The 13,635-nt window shown below is 46.7% G+C and overlaps 1 protein-coding gene across 2 annotated transcripts in view; it reads right to left on the bottom strand.

Annotated features, from left to right (window-relative positions):
- Positions 1 to 13,617, bottom strand: part of LOC147008787 (protein rolling stone-like) — a 69,482-nt gene extending 55,865 nt beyond the window's left edge. The window contains exon 1 of one of the 2 annotated variants that reach the window (XM_085863616.1): positions 13,359 to 13,617. In XM_085863616.1, the coding sequence (XP_085719742.1) occupies positions 13,359 to 13,469 (111 nt within the window). In that variant the 5' untranslated portion in view covers positions 13,470 to 13,617. The remainder of the gene's footprint in view (positions 1 to 13,358) is intronic. The other variant, XM_085863615.1, reaches the window with a different exon arrangement.
- Between the last annotated feature and the right edge of the window lie 18 nt (positions 13,618 to 13,635).

Here is a 13,635-nt window from a genome sequence, read left to right as displayed (position 1 = left end):
TATGGCAAAGGCAAAAGAAAGGCCCCGATTCGGCGAGGAAAACGCCCCGCTTCTGGAAGCTTCACGTGCATGCTGGAAGGGAGGGGACGAGGGCCGTGGAGATAAAAGCGAGCGCTGACCGCAGCGAAATGTGTGTGTCATCGAGGAGAACTGAGTGGTGGGTCGTCGAGGAGAAGCAAGTGGAGAGGCGAGTAGAAGATCAGTCAGTGGAGGTCTGGACTCGTGTGAGAGTGTGGAGTTGTGGGCAGCCGTGCTGGAGCCTGGAGTCTGGGGTCCCCGCAGTCGGTGAGGAGCTGGAGAGGGTCCAAGAGGGACGCCCAAGCAAGTCACCACGAGGGTCGAGGTAACCTGCGGCAGCCTCTTGGAGTTCCTTCGGTCAACCAAGCTCCTTGGACATAAAGACCCTAAGGGGTCCAGTCTGACCCCCTTTTCTTTAAGGGGTTCTTTTCCTTGCTTTTATTTGTGTGGAAGTTGTGGCACCGTGTCCCGTTAAGTAGAGAAACTGTAAAGTGACTGTACATGATTAATTATAGACGGTTGTAGCGCTTCGCCATGCTCGCGTCTTTTGTCTCGTCCCGCATTAATCACAAATCAACTGCATGCGTGTTTCACCAATTCATTGCATGATTGTTTGTATACGTGTAAAATAATAAATGTGCTTATTTCAATGTGAACCTGTTCGTCGTGTCATTTTCCCCATTGAAACGCCATATTGCATTTCAGAATGGTAGTGGGCTTTTTGATAGCCGATAAAAGAATCGGGTCCAGCGAGGTCTCGCGATAATACCCCGCTCGGTTATCCCAGAACGGAACGAACCACTTAAACGGTTTGTGTCCGAGCAGACCTCGCTGAGGTACGGTCTCTCGGTAGGCTGCCCGCGCGAATAATTAGGTATATCGACAATTCGGCGATTGACCTTGTCGTGCGCGGGTAGAATATTGACTAGGCCATGGTGTGCGCTTGGAGCACACCCGTGACTGGTTTTCGGCGTTGTTCTGGAAAGTCGCGACTGAATTGTCCGTTCGGTGGGCGAAGCGACTGCTATTGGTTAGACGCGGTCGTTCGCACGCCGGCGGGCGGGAAATCGTATGAATATATTCGGACATTTGCTTTTAAGTTTCGACGTCGACGTGACAATATCCTCAAACAGAAAATATTCACAGAGGAGGAACTAAGAATAAGACATGAGCAAACTGGAGAGGCAATCGGACGTGACGAAATATCGGAAGTTATTCTTGTTGTTTTTTTTTTACGTTGCCAATATTCCATTATACGGTAACTGTAAATTAGAAACACATTCAGTAAGTTCTGTGGTCGTCCGGAAGACGTCAATCAAATACGTCTACATACGTCAATATGCGTTGGAGGTACGTTACACATAGGTTCAAAGCACGTTACTCATAGGTTAGAAATAAGTTTTGGGTACGCAAAGCATTACCTCGATGCGTTTCGACTTACGAGTAACTTACAAATAACATGCCTCGACGTGTGTCAACGGTCACATAACGTGCCTCGACGTGTGTCAACGATCGTGTAACGTGCCTACAACACATTACTCAAAGGTTATAAATAAGTTTCGGGTACGCTAATCATTACCTCGACGTGTTTCGACTTATGAGTAACTTACAAGTAATGTGTGTGGACGTGTGTCAACGCTCGCATAACGTGCCTACAATTTATGGCCAGCGTAGTGGAACGTGTGAGTCATACGCTGGCATACGTCGTAAAATTTCAAGCATGCTAAAATTTGAGGACAACTGCAAAGTACAACGATGAAAGCCAGCGTACTACGACGTATGGCAGTGTTTTTCAGCGTGCTCTTAACGTAAACAAACTTACCCATAACGTATTCGACGTGTGCTGGCGTTTTAGCCCAATTTTGCATACGTCAGGCATACGTTGGCTAAATCGTCAAGGTGTGACAGGGCCTTAACCACCACAGTCTCCGGGGTTATAACGCCGGCTGGTTCGGCACAGGCCTCGGGTCACGTGTCTCGAATCGCGATACCAACGTACCCCTGGACCTTACCAGTTGGGAAAATAGACCCCAGGTACAGACTGGTTTTGTCAGAGACCGAGCGGAGTCTACCAGCCTGTAACCATTTTGGTTTTTATATCCAAATCGAGCGGATCGTTCCTCGACGCGGCACAAATTTATTCAAAGCGGCAACTTCATACGAATCAGCCAGATTTATTGGGGGACATCGGGGAACACAACACAAGCAAAGCATTCACGACAATGTTATGATTAATCTATAACCCGTTCTTAACTAGTGAGCTACGGATTACGGGTTTCGAAGGGAACTCTAACGAGATAAACCTGAAACGACATGCAAACAAGACATGGACAGCATGCAGACAAGACACAGAGTACTTGGTGATGTTTCATGGACGAGAGGAAAGTGTCAAAGGCACGAACGTGGCTCGTGACAAGCCGATGTCCACGGATTTGAGCCCCAAGCTCGAGCACACCGCGTGGCAAGATGGCGGCGCCGTACTCTTTCTTCTCAAGGCACCGCTTGCACACGCCCTCCTCAGCGCGTTCTGACCCCACGTAATGTCGACGGCACAAGACCGTCAGATCGATGGTGGGTCTCAGCTGGTCTCTCACAAGGTCCAGTATACACGTTCAGGCCTGGCCTGTTCACCAGATCAGGCCAAATTGAGGTGTTGGGCTCCAGCAGGCGGATCGGCAAATGTGTCGAGCCGTGAGTCGGGACAGAGGCTCCGTGGTTAGACGCAGGTTGAACCCATCGATGACCTCCTCAAAGTCGATCACCGGCTCCCACAGCAGCCAGTTCCTCTTGACGCAGATTGCAACCTCCCACTAGTCATTTCTATACAGCAGAATCCTCACTCGACCCCAGGTTCAGTTACTCCCTCGGCAGATTCGACCCTCAGGTTCAGTTCCTCCTACTGCCGATCGCACACTCGACCTCAAGCAGATCCTCTCCCAGCCGATGGCAGACAGACCTCATTCAGTCCCTTCCTTGCCCTTCTCTCGGCTCGCTCTTTACGAAAAACCGATCGCGAAAACCTTCATGCAGTTTTTCCTACTGCCGATGGCAGACTCGACCTCAGCGCTCTCGTCGCAGATCCACACTGCCTTTCCTTCGCTCGCTCGCCTCGAAGCCCCCTCGCTCCTCACCTCAGCTTCACTTCCTTCTCGAGACCACTTCTTCTCAGCCGACTGGGCGGGGCCTCGTCCGGAGAAGGGAAGGAAGAAGAAGAAGCTCTCGGTACACCACCAATGTACGAACAATAAACATGCATCCTACACCTCCCGACACACATGTAGCGTCCATTTACCGAACAACCTGACTAAACATGCATTTAATGGGGGGTCTGGGCTAATCCTATATTTAATAGCATACTAAGGCCCATTTCCGCAACAATACAGTATAATATGTGTCTATTACATCCAGAATAATGTGTGTATATCATATACAGTGTAATATATGTGTATACAATATACAGTATAATGTGTGTGAATATAATATACAGTATAATGTGTGTATATAATATACAGTATAATGTGTGTGAAAATAATATCCAGTATAATATGTGTATATTGTTACGAATTTGGAAGCCCTGTGCACACAGACAGACAGCCGTCCCCGTAGCTTAGCTATTTCGATAAGTATGTGTTTCTAGTTAGAATCCATCCCCTCTGTCAAATGGGAATTTAAGTGAACATGCACTGCGAAGATATTTTATAGATAGGATTTTTACACTTATGACTACACCAACAACAACACTGCTCGAGGAATTGCCCGTGCTGTTCACGCGCTCATGAAGCGTTTCGTTCTGGCCTGGCGCCAAATGAGAGAATGCGTCATTTTGCGGCCAATGGGCGACGAGCGGATCAGAGCCGGGGCGGTCTTTTGCAAGAAGGCGGAGCCGCGTGACACGCGGTCCGCCAAATGAGAGCAGGCCACGCATGAGCGGACTGCACCGGAGAAGGACGACAAAAGAAAGGAGAACAAATAATTGCGCCCAGTCAGCTCGAGCGCGTGGTCTGGTTCTCTGATCGCATCTCGACGCTGGTCTGGTTCTCTGATCGCATCTCGATGCTGGTCTGGTTCTCTGATCGCATCTCGACGCTGGTCTGGTTCTCTGATCGCATCTCGACGCTGGTCTGGTTCTCTGATCGCATCTCGACGCTGGTCTGGTTCTCGGATCACATCTCGCTGGCGCTTGTCTGGTTCTCGGATCACATCTCTCGACGCTGGTCTGATCTGCTTGATGCTGATCTGGCCTCATCTCATCGCTGGCGCTGGTCTGAGTCTGGCTGCCCTGCTCCGTCTTTTGGCGACCGGAGCTCCGGGAAGGGGTGGACGTCCAGCCGCGCGCTCGCGGCCAGGTTGCCAGCCGTCCTGACTCCCAGCCGAACTATCCTCCGTGCCTGGAGAGCCGAATAAAGAACATTTGGGTCCGTTTCTTTTGTGTGTGCATGTGTGTGTCTGTGGGCCCAGTCTATAAGTAGGAATTGTTTAAGTGCCTTGTACATACTTGCATTGCGTAGTCATGATAATTCTGCCCTTACATGCTTCCCTCGTTCCCCCGATTATTGTTAATAAATATCCCTGTTGTTGACTGTTTCAGCTCACCCTCGTCCTTTCCTTCACTGGTTTAACACTGTACGTGTTGGGTGATTAAAATGGCCATTGCTGCTGTAGTTGTGCATTTGGACCAACGGGACCTCGGTAACCATCCGCTCGGGTTACGCACGGGTCGAGCACGGAAACGGCTCGTCCCGTTCGAGCTCCGTCGAGGGTGTGAATTCCTCGGGAGCTCGCCACGTGGGCCTCTAGGTATTTTGAAGTTTGGCAAATAACACTACCACGTGGTTGAATTATTGACGATTCACGGTCCTGTAAGGGACCCGTACCTTCAGAGTTATCCGAGGGTTACGATCTGAATTCCGGGTGTTCGGAGGAGCCGACTCTTCTGCTCCACCTCGCGGTCGTGCTCGTCGCCGATACCTGGCCCACAACAATATTATATCCAGAATAATGTGTGTATATCATATACAGTGTAATAATATGTGTATACAATATACAGTTTAATGTGTGTGAATATAATATAACCGTGTTTCCCCATTATCTCGAGTCGCTCAGCTGCATTTGATTTTCCACTTACTTATTTTCATTTTTTTTCATTTATTTATATTTTCATTTACGGATGATTTCAAACGGTTCTGCGATTTTTTTTCTGGCGTATCGACTTCGATGTCCGTTGGCACACAAAATTACCTTGTTTCCCCATTGTCTCAGGTTGTTCACCTGCATATTTTTCATTTATTTATATTTTCATTTTTGTTGTCCGACGATTCTGTGATTTTTTTTCCTCGGTGTATTGGCTTCTATGTCCATCGGCATGCAAAATTTCAGCTTTCTATGTCACCAGGAAGGCACCGATCTTTAATATCAGTCAGACAGTCAGTCAGTGGTTTGAAAGAGCTTTATAGATTTAATTAGATAATATGTGTGTATATATAAAACATACAGTGTGAGGTATAATATGTGTAAATAAAATACAGTACAATATGTCATGTATCTTCTTCTTCTTCTTCTTCTTTTGGCTGCTCCCGTTAGGGGTCACCACAGCGGATCATCAGTTATGATCCGCATACTGATTTGGCATAGGTTTTACGCCGGATGCCATTCCTGACGCAACCCTGGTCGCCTCTTACGACACAGGGATAAAGATTGGGTTTCACCATGATTCCGGGCTGCCCTACACCCTCTCATTGCACGGCCCAGCGCAGAGCTCCCGTCCTCAAGCGATCCTCCAACCCAAGCCTCCGAGTAGCCGGATTACAGGTGCACGCCACTACGCCCGGTACAATATGTCATGTATAATACACAGATAACATACAGTGTGAGATATAATATGTGTAAATAAAATACAGTACAATATGTCAGGTATAATACACAGAACACCAATTCATGTATAATATGTGTATATCATGGAATACAGTAGTACTCCATAATCGAGATATGATACAAGCAAAAAAATGGCTGCCCACTCAAAGGTGTACACAATGATACGCTCATAAACTCCTTATGGGTGAAGTCATAAGCATTTAACAGCCATTCCTTTTATGAACTACCGAGACTTAAAAAGACGCCAGAATGGATTGTTAAAGTCCCACAACGAGAGATGCTAAATCGCCAATTTGTACGACTTCTCCTTGTGGTTCTTCGCCTCTCAAAAAATGTAAAACTGTAGCCTCACCTACCTCAATAACTGCTGAAGCTATGATGGTGATTCCAACGCGAGGAAGTTACTTTCTCTCTGGGCTAGTGTACTCAACCCAAAATTTAAAAGCACATCAAACATTAATCGCTCTATGAGGAAAATAAATCGAGCGTGAATGAGGACTTAACTGAACCAGCCCAGGATTGTGGGAAAGTGGGGGCGGGGGCGGAGGGGAGCGGGGGTGGGGGGGGGGTGAAATGGATACTGGACAGAACCATTCCAAAAGTGATACATATCCAAACCATCACCCAAATCAACTGAAACGAGAAGGGCACTCGGTAGAGCGCCCCATAATGCCTGATCCATAAGAACATATCTGGCCCAATACATTTTTGAGATATGCTATATATCGCTTTTGAGCCCTATCTCTTAATGGTAAAGAATCACTTTAAATATTCTTGTCGTCAGATCCGTAGTCGGATCTACACCAAAATCTAATCAGTTCGTCCTCACCACACACCGAACCTGTCCACAAAATTTCATCCAGATCAGTCCCCAACTTCGAGATATCTTGTACACAAACAAACAAACAAACAAACAAACAGACAGACAGACAGAACGGGGTGAAAACATAACCTCCTTCACCTTCAGTGGCGGAGGTAACAAGTATTAAAACAATTGAATTACGTAGATGGATTTAATCCAAACCAAAATAACAAAATATAGAAAACATCAAGCATTTTATTATTTTTAAAACTATAATCGCATCGACATTTCCACATGAGATGTGGTAATCCGCATAATGGACCGAGACAAAAGCCAGGGTTGGGTGGGGGAGCAGTAGAATATACCATAAGCCGAATTTAATAACAGATGGATTTAATCCACACCAAAATACATAAAACATGAAGCATTTTATTGCTTTGAAAAATTGCACGCGAAAGATATAATTTTTAAAATATATAGAACACGAGAAAGCAAAGGCCGTCCACATCCACTTTAGGGATGTGTGTAAAATTTGGCGGTGTGAGGAGCGAAGAGGGGGAGATTGTTAATGTGATATTCATCACAGCCTTTTTAGATGCTGATCTCAAATTCTTCTTCATCATCCCTGTTGCTCCAATAATCACTGGTGCAATTTTGGCGCTCTTCAACCTCCAGGATCTTTTCACTTCATTTTTGAGGTCTTGGAATGTTATTTTTCTTGATTTCTGCATCGTTTGGACCAAAATATTGCTGGGTACTGACACCTCAATGAGCAATGCCGTCTTTTATTTTTTTGTACCGCAGTACTCTATCCGGTCACAATGCTTTGTTTTCTATGTTTACGCTTGATGGGATCATTAGGTCATATGTGAGCATTACCTCCTTGTTTTCAACGATTGCTTTTGATTCACATTTCCATGAGTTTTCTGGAACTGGGATATTGAGACTTTGGAGTGGATTTTTCGACATACCTTGTTGTGACTTTGGGTGTACAGCTACTTTGACATGAGTGTTTTTTACATCCCGAAAGGATGTGGCTCCTACTTTCTGTTTCTACCTTGCAGAAACTGCACTTGTCCGATTGACTCATCCCCACTGTTTTCTTAAAGCCATTCATGTCATGTCCTTGGTCTTGGGCATTCATAATGATTAATTTGTTCTTTTTCACAATTCAGCTGACCTCTTAACCATTCCAGTGATCCTTCTTTGTCTATAACCAATCCGTCCAACTCTTTTATTTATTTATTTTTCTTAATACCTTCCTCCTCATTTTTTCCAGTTGTCGGTGTATATCTGTTGACATTTTGTTTTATATTTTTCTTTTGTCTTTTTTTTGCAATTGTTGGGGCTGTATTTGTTGTTCTTTCAGTTTATTGTGTGACATCTTCCATTCACACCTGTCTTTGGAAATTTTTTGCTCGGTGGGTTGGGGATGCCTTCTCTGATTTGGTGTCTTCATGTTTGCTTACAACTGGATTTGGTTGCTTGTTGCACTTTTTTTCAAGTATTCAGCCAATCCGACAGTTGTCATTATGTGCTCTTGGTTGAGCCCCATCAGGTCGCAACCTCCTCTTCTCGAGATGCATTGATTTTTGTGAAACATTTTGTGAATAATGACGTTTCCTTATTTTGATATTCAGTTGATTGATTTCTAATTCTGGCCAGTTTATTACTCCACAGCTATAATTACTGGAATACTGGAAATGCGAGTTGGTTGATGGCTTTGATTTTGTTCCTTGGAGAAAAGTACACTTTCAGGATCAGCCTCATTCTATGTAGGTGTTCCTTGGTAATTGTTTTTCGCATTTGTTTGTGACATATTTGGTGGCCTTCTTCTACTCTCAGGTATTTGCAAGATGCTTCGTTGTCTAGCTGCTGTATTTGTGTCAATTTTTGTCGTCCATTTTTGTTGGTCTTCCTTGTATGAATTTACACTTGGCACACCTGTCTTAGCCAAATTTCATTTGAATGTCATCAGAGCACAGTTTCACTAATTTGAGTTGTTCTGCCAATTTTTCGTCGTTTGATGCAGAGAGCTTTCGATCATCCATGTAAAATAGATGTCACCTTTGTTATCTATTTGGATGTTCTCTTATTTGATGCGAGGATATATCCATGTCCTTGCTCATCAATGAGGTTGTTCAGGAGCTCCAGGGCCAAGCAAAACAGGAGGGGTGAAAGGCTGTCTCCCTGGAAGATCCCTCGACATATCTTAGGGTCAGGTATGGGAGCATGTGCCAGAACAGCGCGTCGCTGCATCCACTTTCCGCCGGTACTCCAGGGGCCTCCGTCTGGCTATCCCCCAGGCAGATGCCAGGCCCATCCCCATCTCCTTGAGATGATGGTCAACCTGCTGCAACCACGAGGCACGTGGTCGGCCCACTGGCCTGCTCCACTTACGAGACTCCCCCGCTGAGAGAATCTGGTGAGCAGGATCAGCGTCAGGAAAACGAGCCACATGTCCATACAGCCGCAACTCACACTCACGGACTATGCAGGTAACAAATCTCATCCGAGTCTCTCTCAGCAACCGCTCGTTGGACACAAAATCCGACCAGCAATAGCCAAGGATTCTCCGAAGAGACCTGGTACCAAAGGAATTAAGTCTCCGTCTCAGATCCTTGGTCAGAGTCCAAGTCTCGCATCCATAGAGCAACACTGGAAGTACCAAGGACCTGAGGACTCGGACTTTCGTCCTCCCGCACAGGTACCGGCAGCCCCACACCCCATGATCCAGTGAATCCATGACTCCCCAGGCCCGACCCAGACGTCTATTGACCTCTGACTCACAGCCAGCAGAGACATGAATATCACTGCCAAGGTAAGTGAATCTCTCCACGACCTCAACACCCTCACCACAAACAGACACAGACAGGACAGCAGCATCCAAGATGTCACCGAAAGCCTGGATCTTAGTTTTGACCCAAGAAACCCATAATCCCAGCGGCTCCGACTCCTCATTCAGCACCTCGAGGGTCCCAAAAGGATATCTAAAGTCTCCGCAAAGATGACTGCATCATCTGCAAAATCAAGGTACGAGATCTTGACATTCCCAAACGATGCACCGCAGCTTGATCTCTCAGACATCCTCCCTAAAATCCAGTCCATACAAGTGCTGAAAAGCGTGGGGGCCAGTACACACCCCTGACGAACTCCAGTAACAACTGGAAATAAGTCAGAGATGGTACCACCACACTTCACAGCACTCTCAGCACCAGAGTAGAGTGCAGACATCAGATCGATCAGTTTTGGTGGCACCCCACGAAGACCAAGAATCCTCCAGAGGACATCCCGATTCACTGAATCGAACGCTTTACAGAGATCAACATAGGCTGCAAGCAGCCCCTGCTGAAACTCTCGTCTGCGTTCAGTGAGGACACGAAGGGCAAGGATACGGTCAATCGTTGACCTCTTTGGTGTAAAGCCTGACTGCTCTGGACGCTGGTGCTCAAGCAGATGGTGGCGAACCCTATCTAGAATTATCCGAGCAAAGACCTTGCCCGGCACTGAGAGCAGCGTCACCCCTCGGTAGTTGTTGCAGTCTTGGCGATCACCCTTCCCTTTCCAGAGAGGAACAACAAGGCCCCTCTTCCAATCAGTTGGGATGATGCCTGTGTTCCAGGCAGAGCACAAAACTGCATGCAACGACACGAGTGCAGCATTTCCACCAGCCTTGAGAAGTTCAGCATGGATGCCACAGATCCCTGGAGCTTTACGCTGTTTCAACCGGTTCATCGCAGCCCATGTTTCCACAAGCGAAGGTGGACCACAGTTGATTCGAGGGTCAGCAACAGGGATTGTAACACCCTTGATGTCCAACTCGACAGCTGGGGGATCAGCCTGGTACAACCGCTCAAAGTAACCGGCCCAGTGGCCTTCACTTCAGACTCCTCTGTCAAGAGCCTACCACTCTGCTCGAACTGCAGTGCTCCGAGGGATGGGCTTGGATGAACGCAATGCGCGAATTCCCCTGTAAGCGGGACGAGAATCACCTGTCCACAGGTGATGCTCTACCCCCTCACAGATTCCTCGCACATAGGCCTCCTTGTCCACCCTCAGTGAACGTACAGTTTTACGCCTCAGCTCGCTGAACAGCTCATCTCTGCCATTCAGCCTGGCCCTGCGACTCTGGTCAATGGTATCCAGTGTCTCTTGGGAGACAAAATTCTTCTTTGCCCTGCGGTGAGTTCCAAGACATCCACCGGAAACCTCAAGGATGGTGGTCTTGAAGGCACTCCACAACTATTCAGGACCCCCCAAAGCACCCAGACCCCCAAGTGTCCACTCAGCCTGTTCGCAAACTCCTCAGCTACTCTCTCATCCCTGAGCTTGCCAACATCCAGCCTAGGCTGGGATGGTACCATTCTCCAGGATTTAAGGTGCAGCTTTAGAGTTGCGACAACAAGCCGGTGGTCAGTATTGAGGAACTGAGCACTCCGGTAGACCCTGCAGTTCTGGATCATCCTAGAGCGACCGTCAATGAGAACATGGTCAATCTCCTTTGCCGCACCGCCAGCGTTGGAATACCAAGTCCAGCGATGAGCTTGTGGGCGTTGAAACCATGAACCAGCCACCCTAAGTCCATGACTTCTTGCAAAGTCAAGGAACTTAGTGCTATTCTGGTTCATAGTTCCTGACCCATGGGGACCAACACACACCTCATAACCATCCCTATCAGTTCCAGTCGATGCATTGAAATCCCCCAAGACTAGAAGTGTATCTCGTCTGGGGCACTGATCAACCACAGACTCGACCGTGGCGTAGAATGCATCCTTCAGGTTGAGATCACTCGCCTCAGTCAAAGCATAAACAGAGACCAGGGAAATGAGGTCAGAGGTCAAATACAGACACAGTATAAACATATTTGGAGTCCGCTGTTTATGTCCTATCTAAATCTGTCATTAAATGTTTTCAACTCTCATTTGCATATTTTGCATATTTAATGAGGCTAATCGGCATCATTTTAATCATATAAATTATGTAACGATTTTGACCAAATTAACAACTTAACATTCCCATGGAACATCGGAAATGTGTGCAAAAGTTTGAGGCTGTCGGGTTATCCGTTCTGGAGAAGATGTTTTTAGGTTTTGGAGGAAATCCAATATGGCCGCCATACCACGTGACCTACGTCATCAAAATTTTCAAAGTATAAACTTCAGGTGAAGAGTAATTATGGTGTTAAGTTTCGTTGAATTTCATCCAACCGTTTTCCCTCCAGATCTGCCACAAAATCGGTCAGTAGAATAACTATAATAATTCTAACAAATTCAATAGGGCTTCAGCCAGTTGACTTGAAGCCCGAATAATCATCATCATCATCCTGCACAACGCTTTTCTGTCTCTCAATGTGTACGTGTTTGTTGGGGGATTGGTGAGGCCGAGAGCATCCGCTCTGATTTTGGGAGGTCAGAGGTTCAAACCCCAACCCAGTCATACGAAAAACTTTCTTTTAAAAAAAAAATGGTATGTGCTGCTTCCTTGCTTGACGCGAAACATTTTAAAGGATAGAGCACAGACAAACAACACTACAAAGGCAATGTCAAACCACCCATGTATAACCCTTGCCAATAAAATGCTTCAGCAGCACCGATGCTCTGTATTGACTATACTATAGAGTATGGTACATCAAAAAATATTTTTGCATCAGGAATAAGATAAACAAGTGAGGAACATTTTTAAACAATTAAGCTACTTACAATCACTTGAGTGGCCATTCCATGGAATTTCCGATATACATATCTCGCGAGATTGCAAATTGGAGTTGAGGTGGATTTGGCAGGGAAAAGAGTTAAATATTCCAATATTTTAATGAGGTAAAAAATAAATAATATGTAATGATGTAAGAATAGGCTGACATGATGGCCTCGAGATACGCACACCTGTCACAAAGCTGTTTAACCTAGGCTCGAATCCCAACCAAGCTGTAAACTGCCATCCCGGTGTTTCACAGGCAGGGCGATTCATCAATGTGTGTGCCATCTCTCGGATGGACGTTAAACGGGCGTCCCATCTGTCATCAGTTGGTGGACATTAAAGATTCCACGTGGTCCTTCACGAAGAGTGGGTGAATTATTACAGCCACCCTGAATTCCAAATGCCTGCTCAAACATACAGGGGGCAATGCATCAGCACCCTCAACCAATGGTGCTACCCCACAGCCTTGAACTGCATGCGGAAGAAGATGGAAGAATGCCCCGAAAAGGTCTTCTGTGAAACCCACGCTTCCCTTTGTGGCTGCACCATTCATACCTGCCTGCACAGGTACCACAACGATCTTTCAGGACCACAACAAGCGACAGTACCATTCGGAAATCAGCAGTCTCCTCCAAAATAAGTGTGAATGAATTGGAATCGGTGTGCAACCGCCCCCCCCCTCTTATGCGTATGTAATATGAATACAGCATATGGCCCGAAAACGTCATGAATGAGGGTGCTGAGCGGATCGTCTCATTTTCTTCTCACCTCAACGTGCACAATTTGTGGAATTAAAGTTAAGGTTATTTTGTACGTCTCCACTGGATTTACGCTAATAGAATAATCCATCAATGTCTTCACTCAATCCACACACGTTTCAACTTAAAGAAGAATGAACATTGCTCACGGACGCGCCACGTGTCCCGAACATAAAGCCCCTCGGTGGTCGAACGACACCGCGTGGTTGTACCTGTGGTTGTATGAGCACGTCACATCGATCAACACGGAAGGACAACTTCGAATGGGAGAACTCCGGCCAGACACGACGCCTCCAGAAGGAGCGAGCCAGTGATTCGGGCATGATGGTCGGGGATGGCAGCTGGATAGTCGGGGACGGGGATCAAGAAGGAAGAAGCGATGATGGAGACTCGTATTCGAGACTCACTGCCAACAACTGGGGAATCTGACAAAGAATTTGGAGAATTATTGGAGAGGATAAGGAGGAGCCAGACAGACCGCCAGTGTGA

The sequence above is a fragment of the Eptatretus burgeri genome, chromosome 18 (assembly GCF_056783735.1).
Source record: "Eptatretus burgeri isolate ZD-2024b chromosome 18, Ebu_testis_v1, whole genome shotgun sequence".
Taxonomy (NCBI): domain Eukaryota; kingdom Metazoa; phylum Chordata; class Myxini; order Myxiniformes; family Myxinidae; genus Eptatretus; species Eptatretus burgeri.
This window is presented reverse-complemented; position numbering and strand designations above follow the sequence as displayed.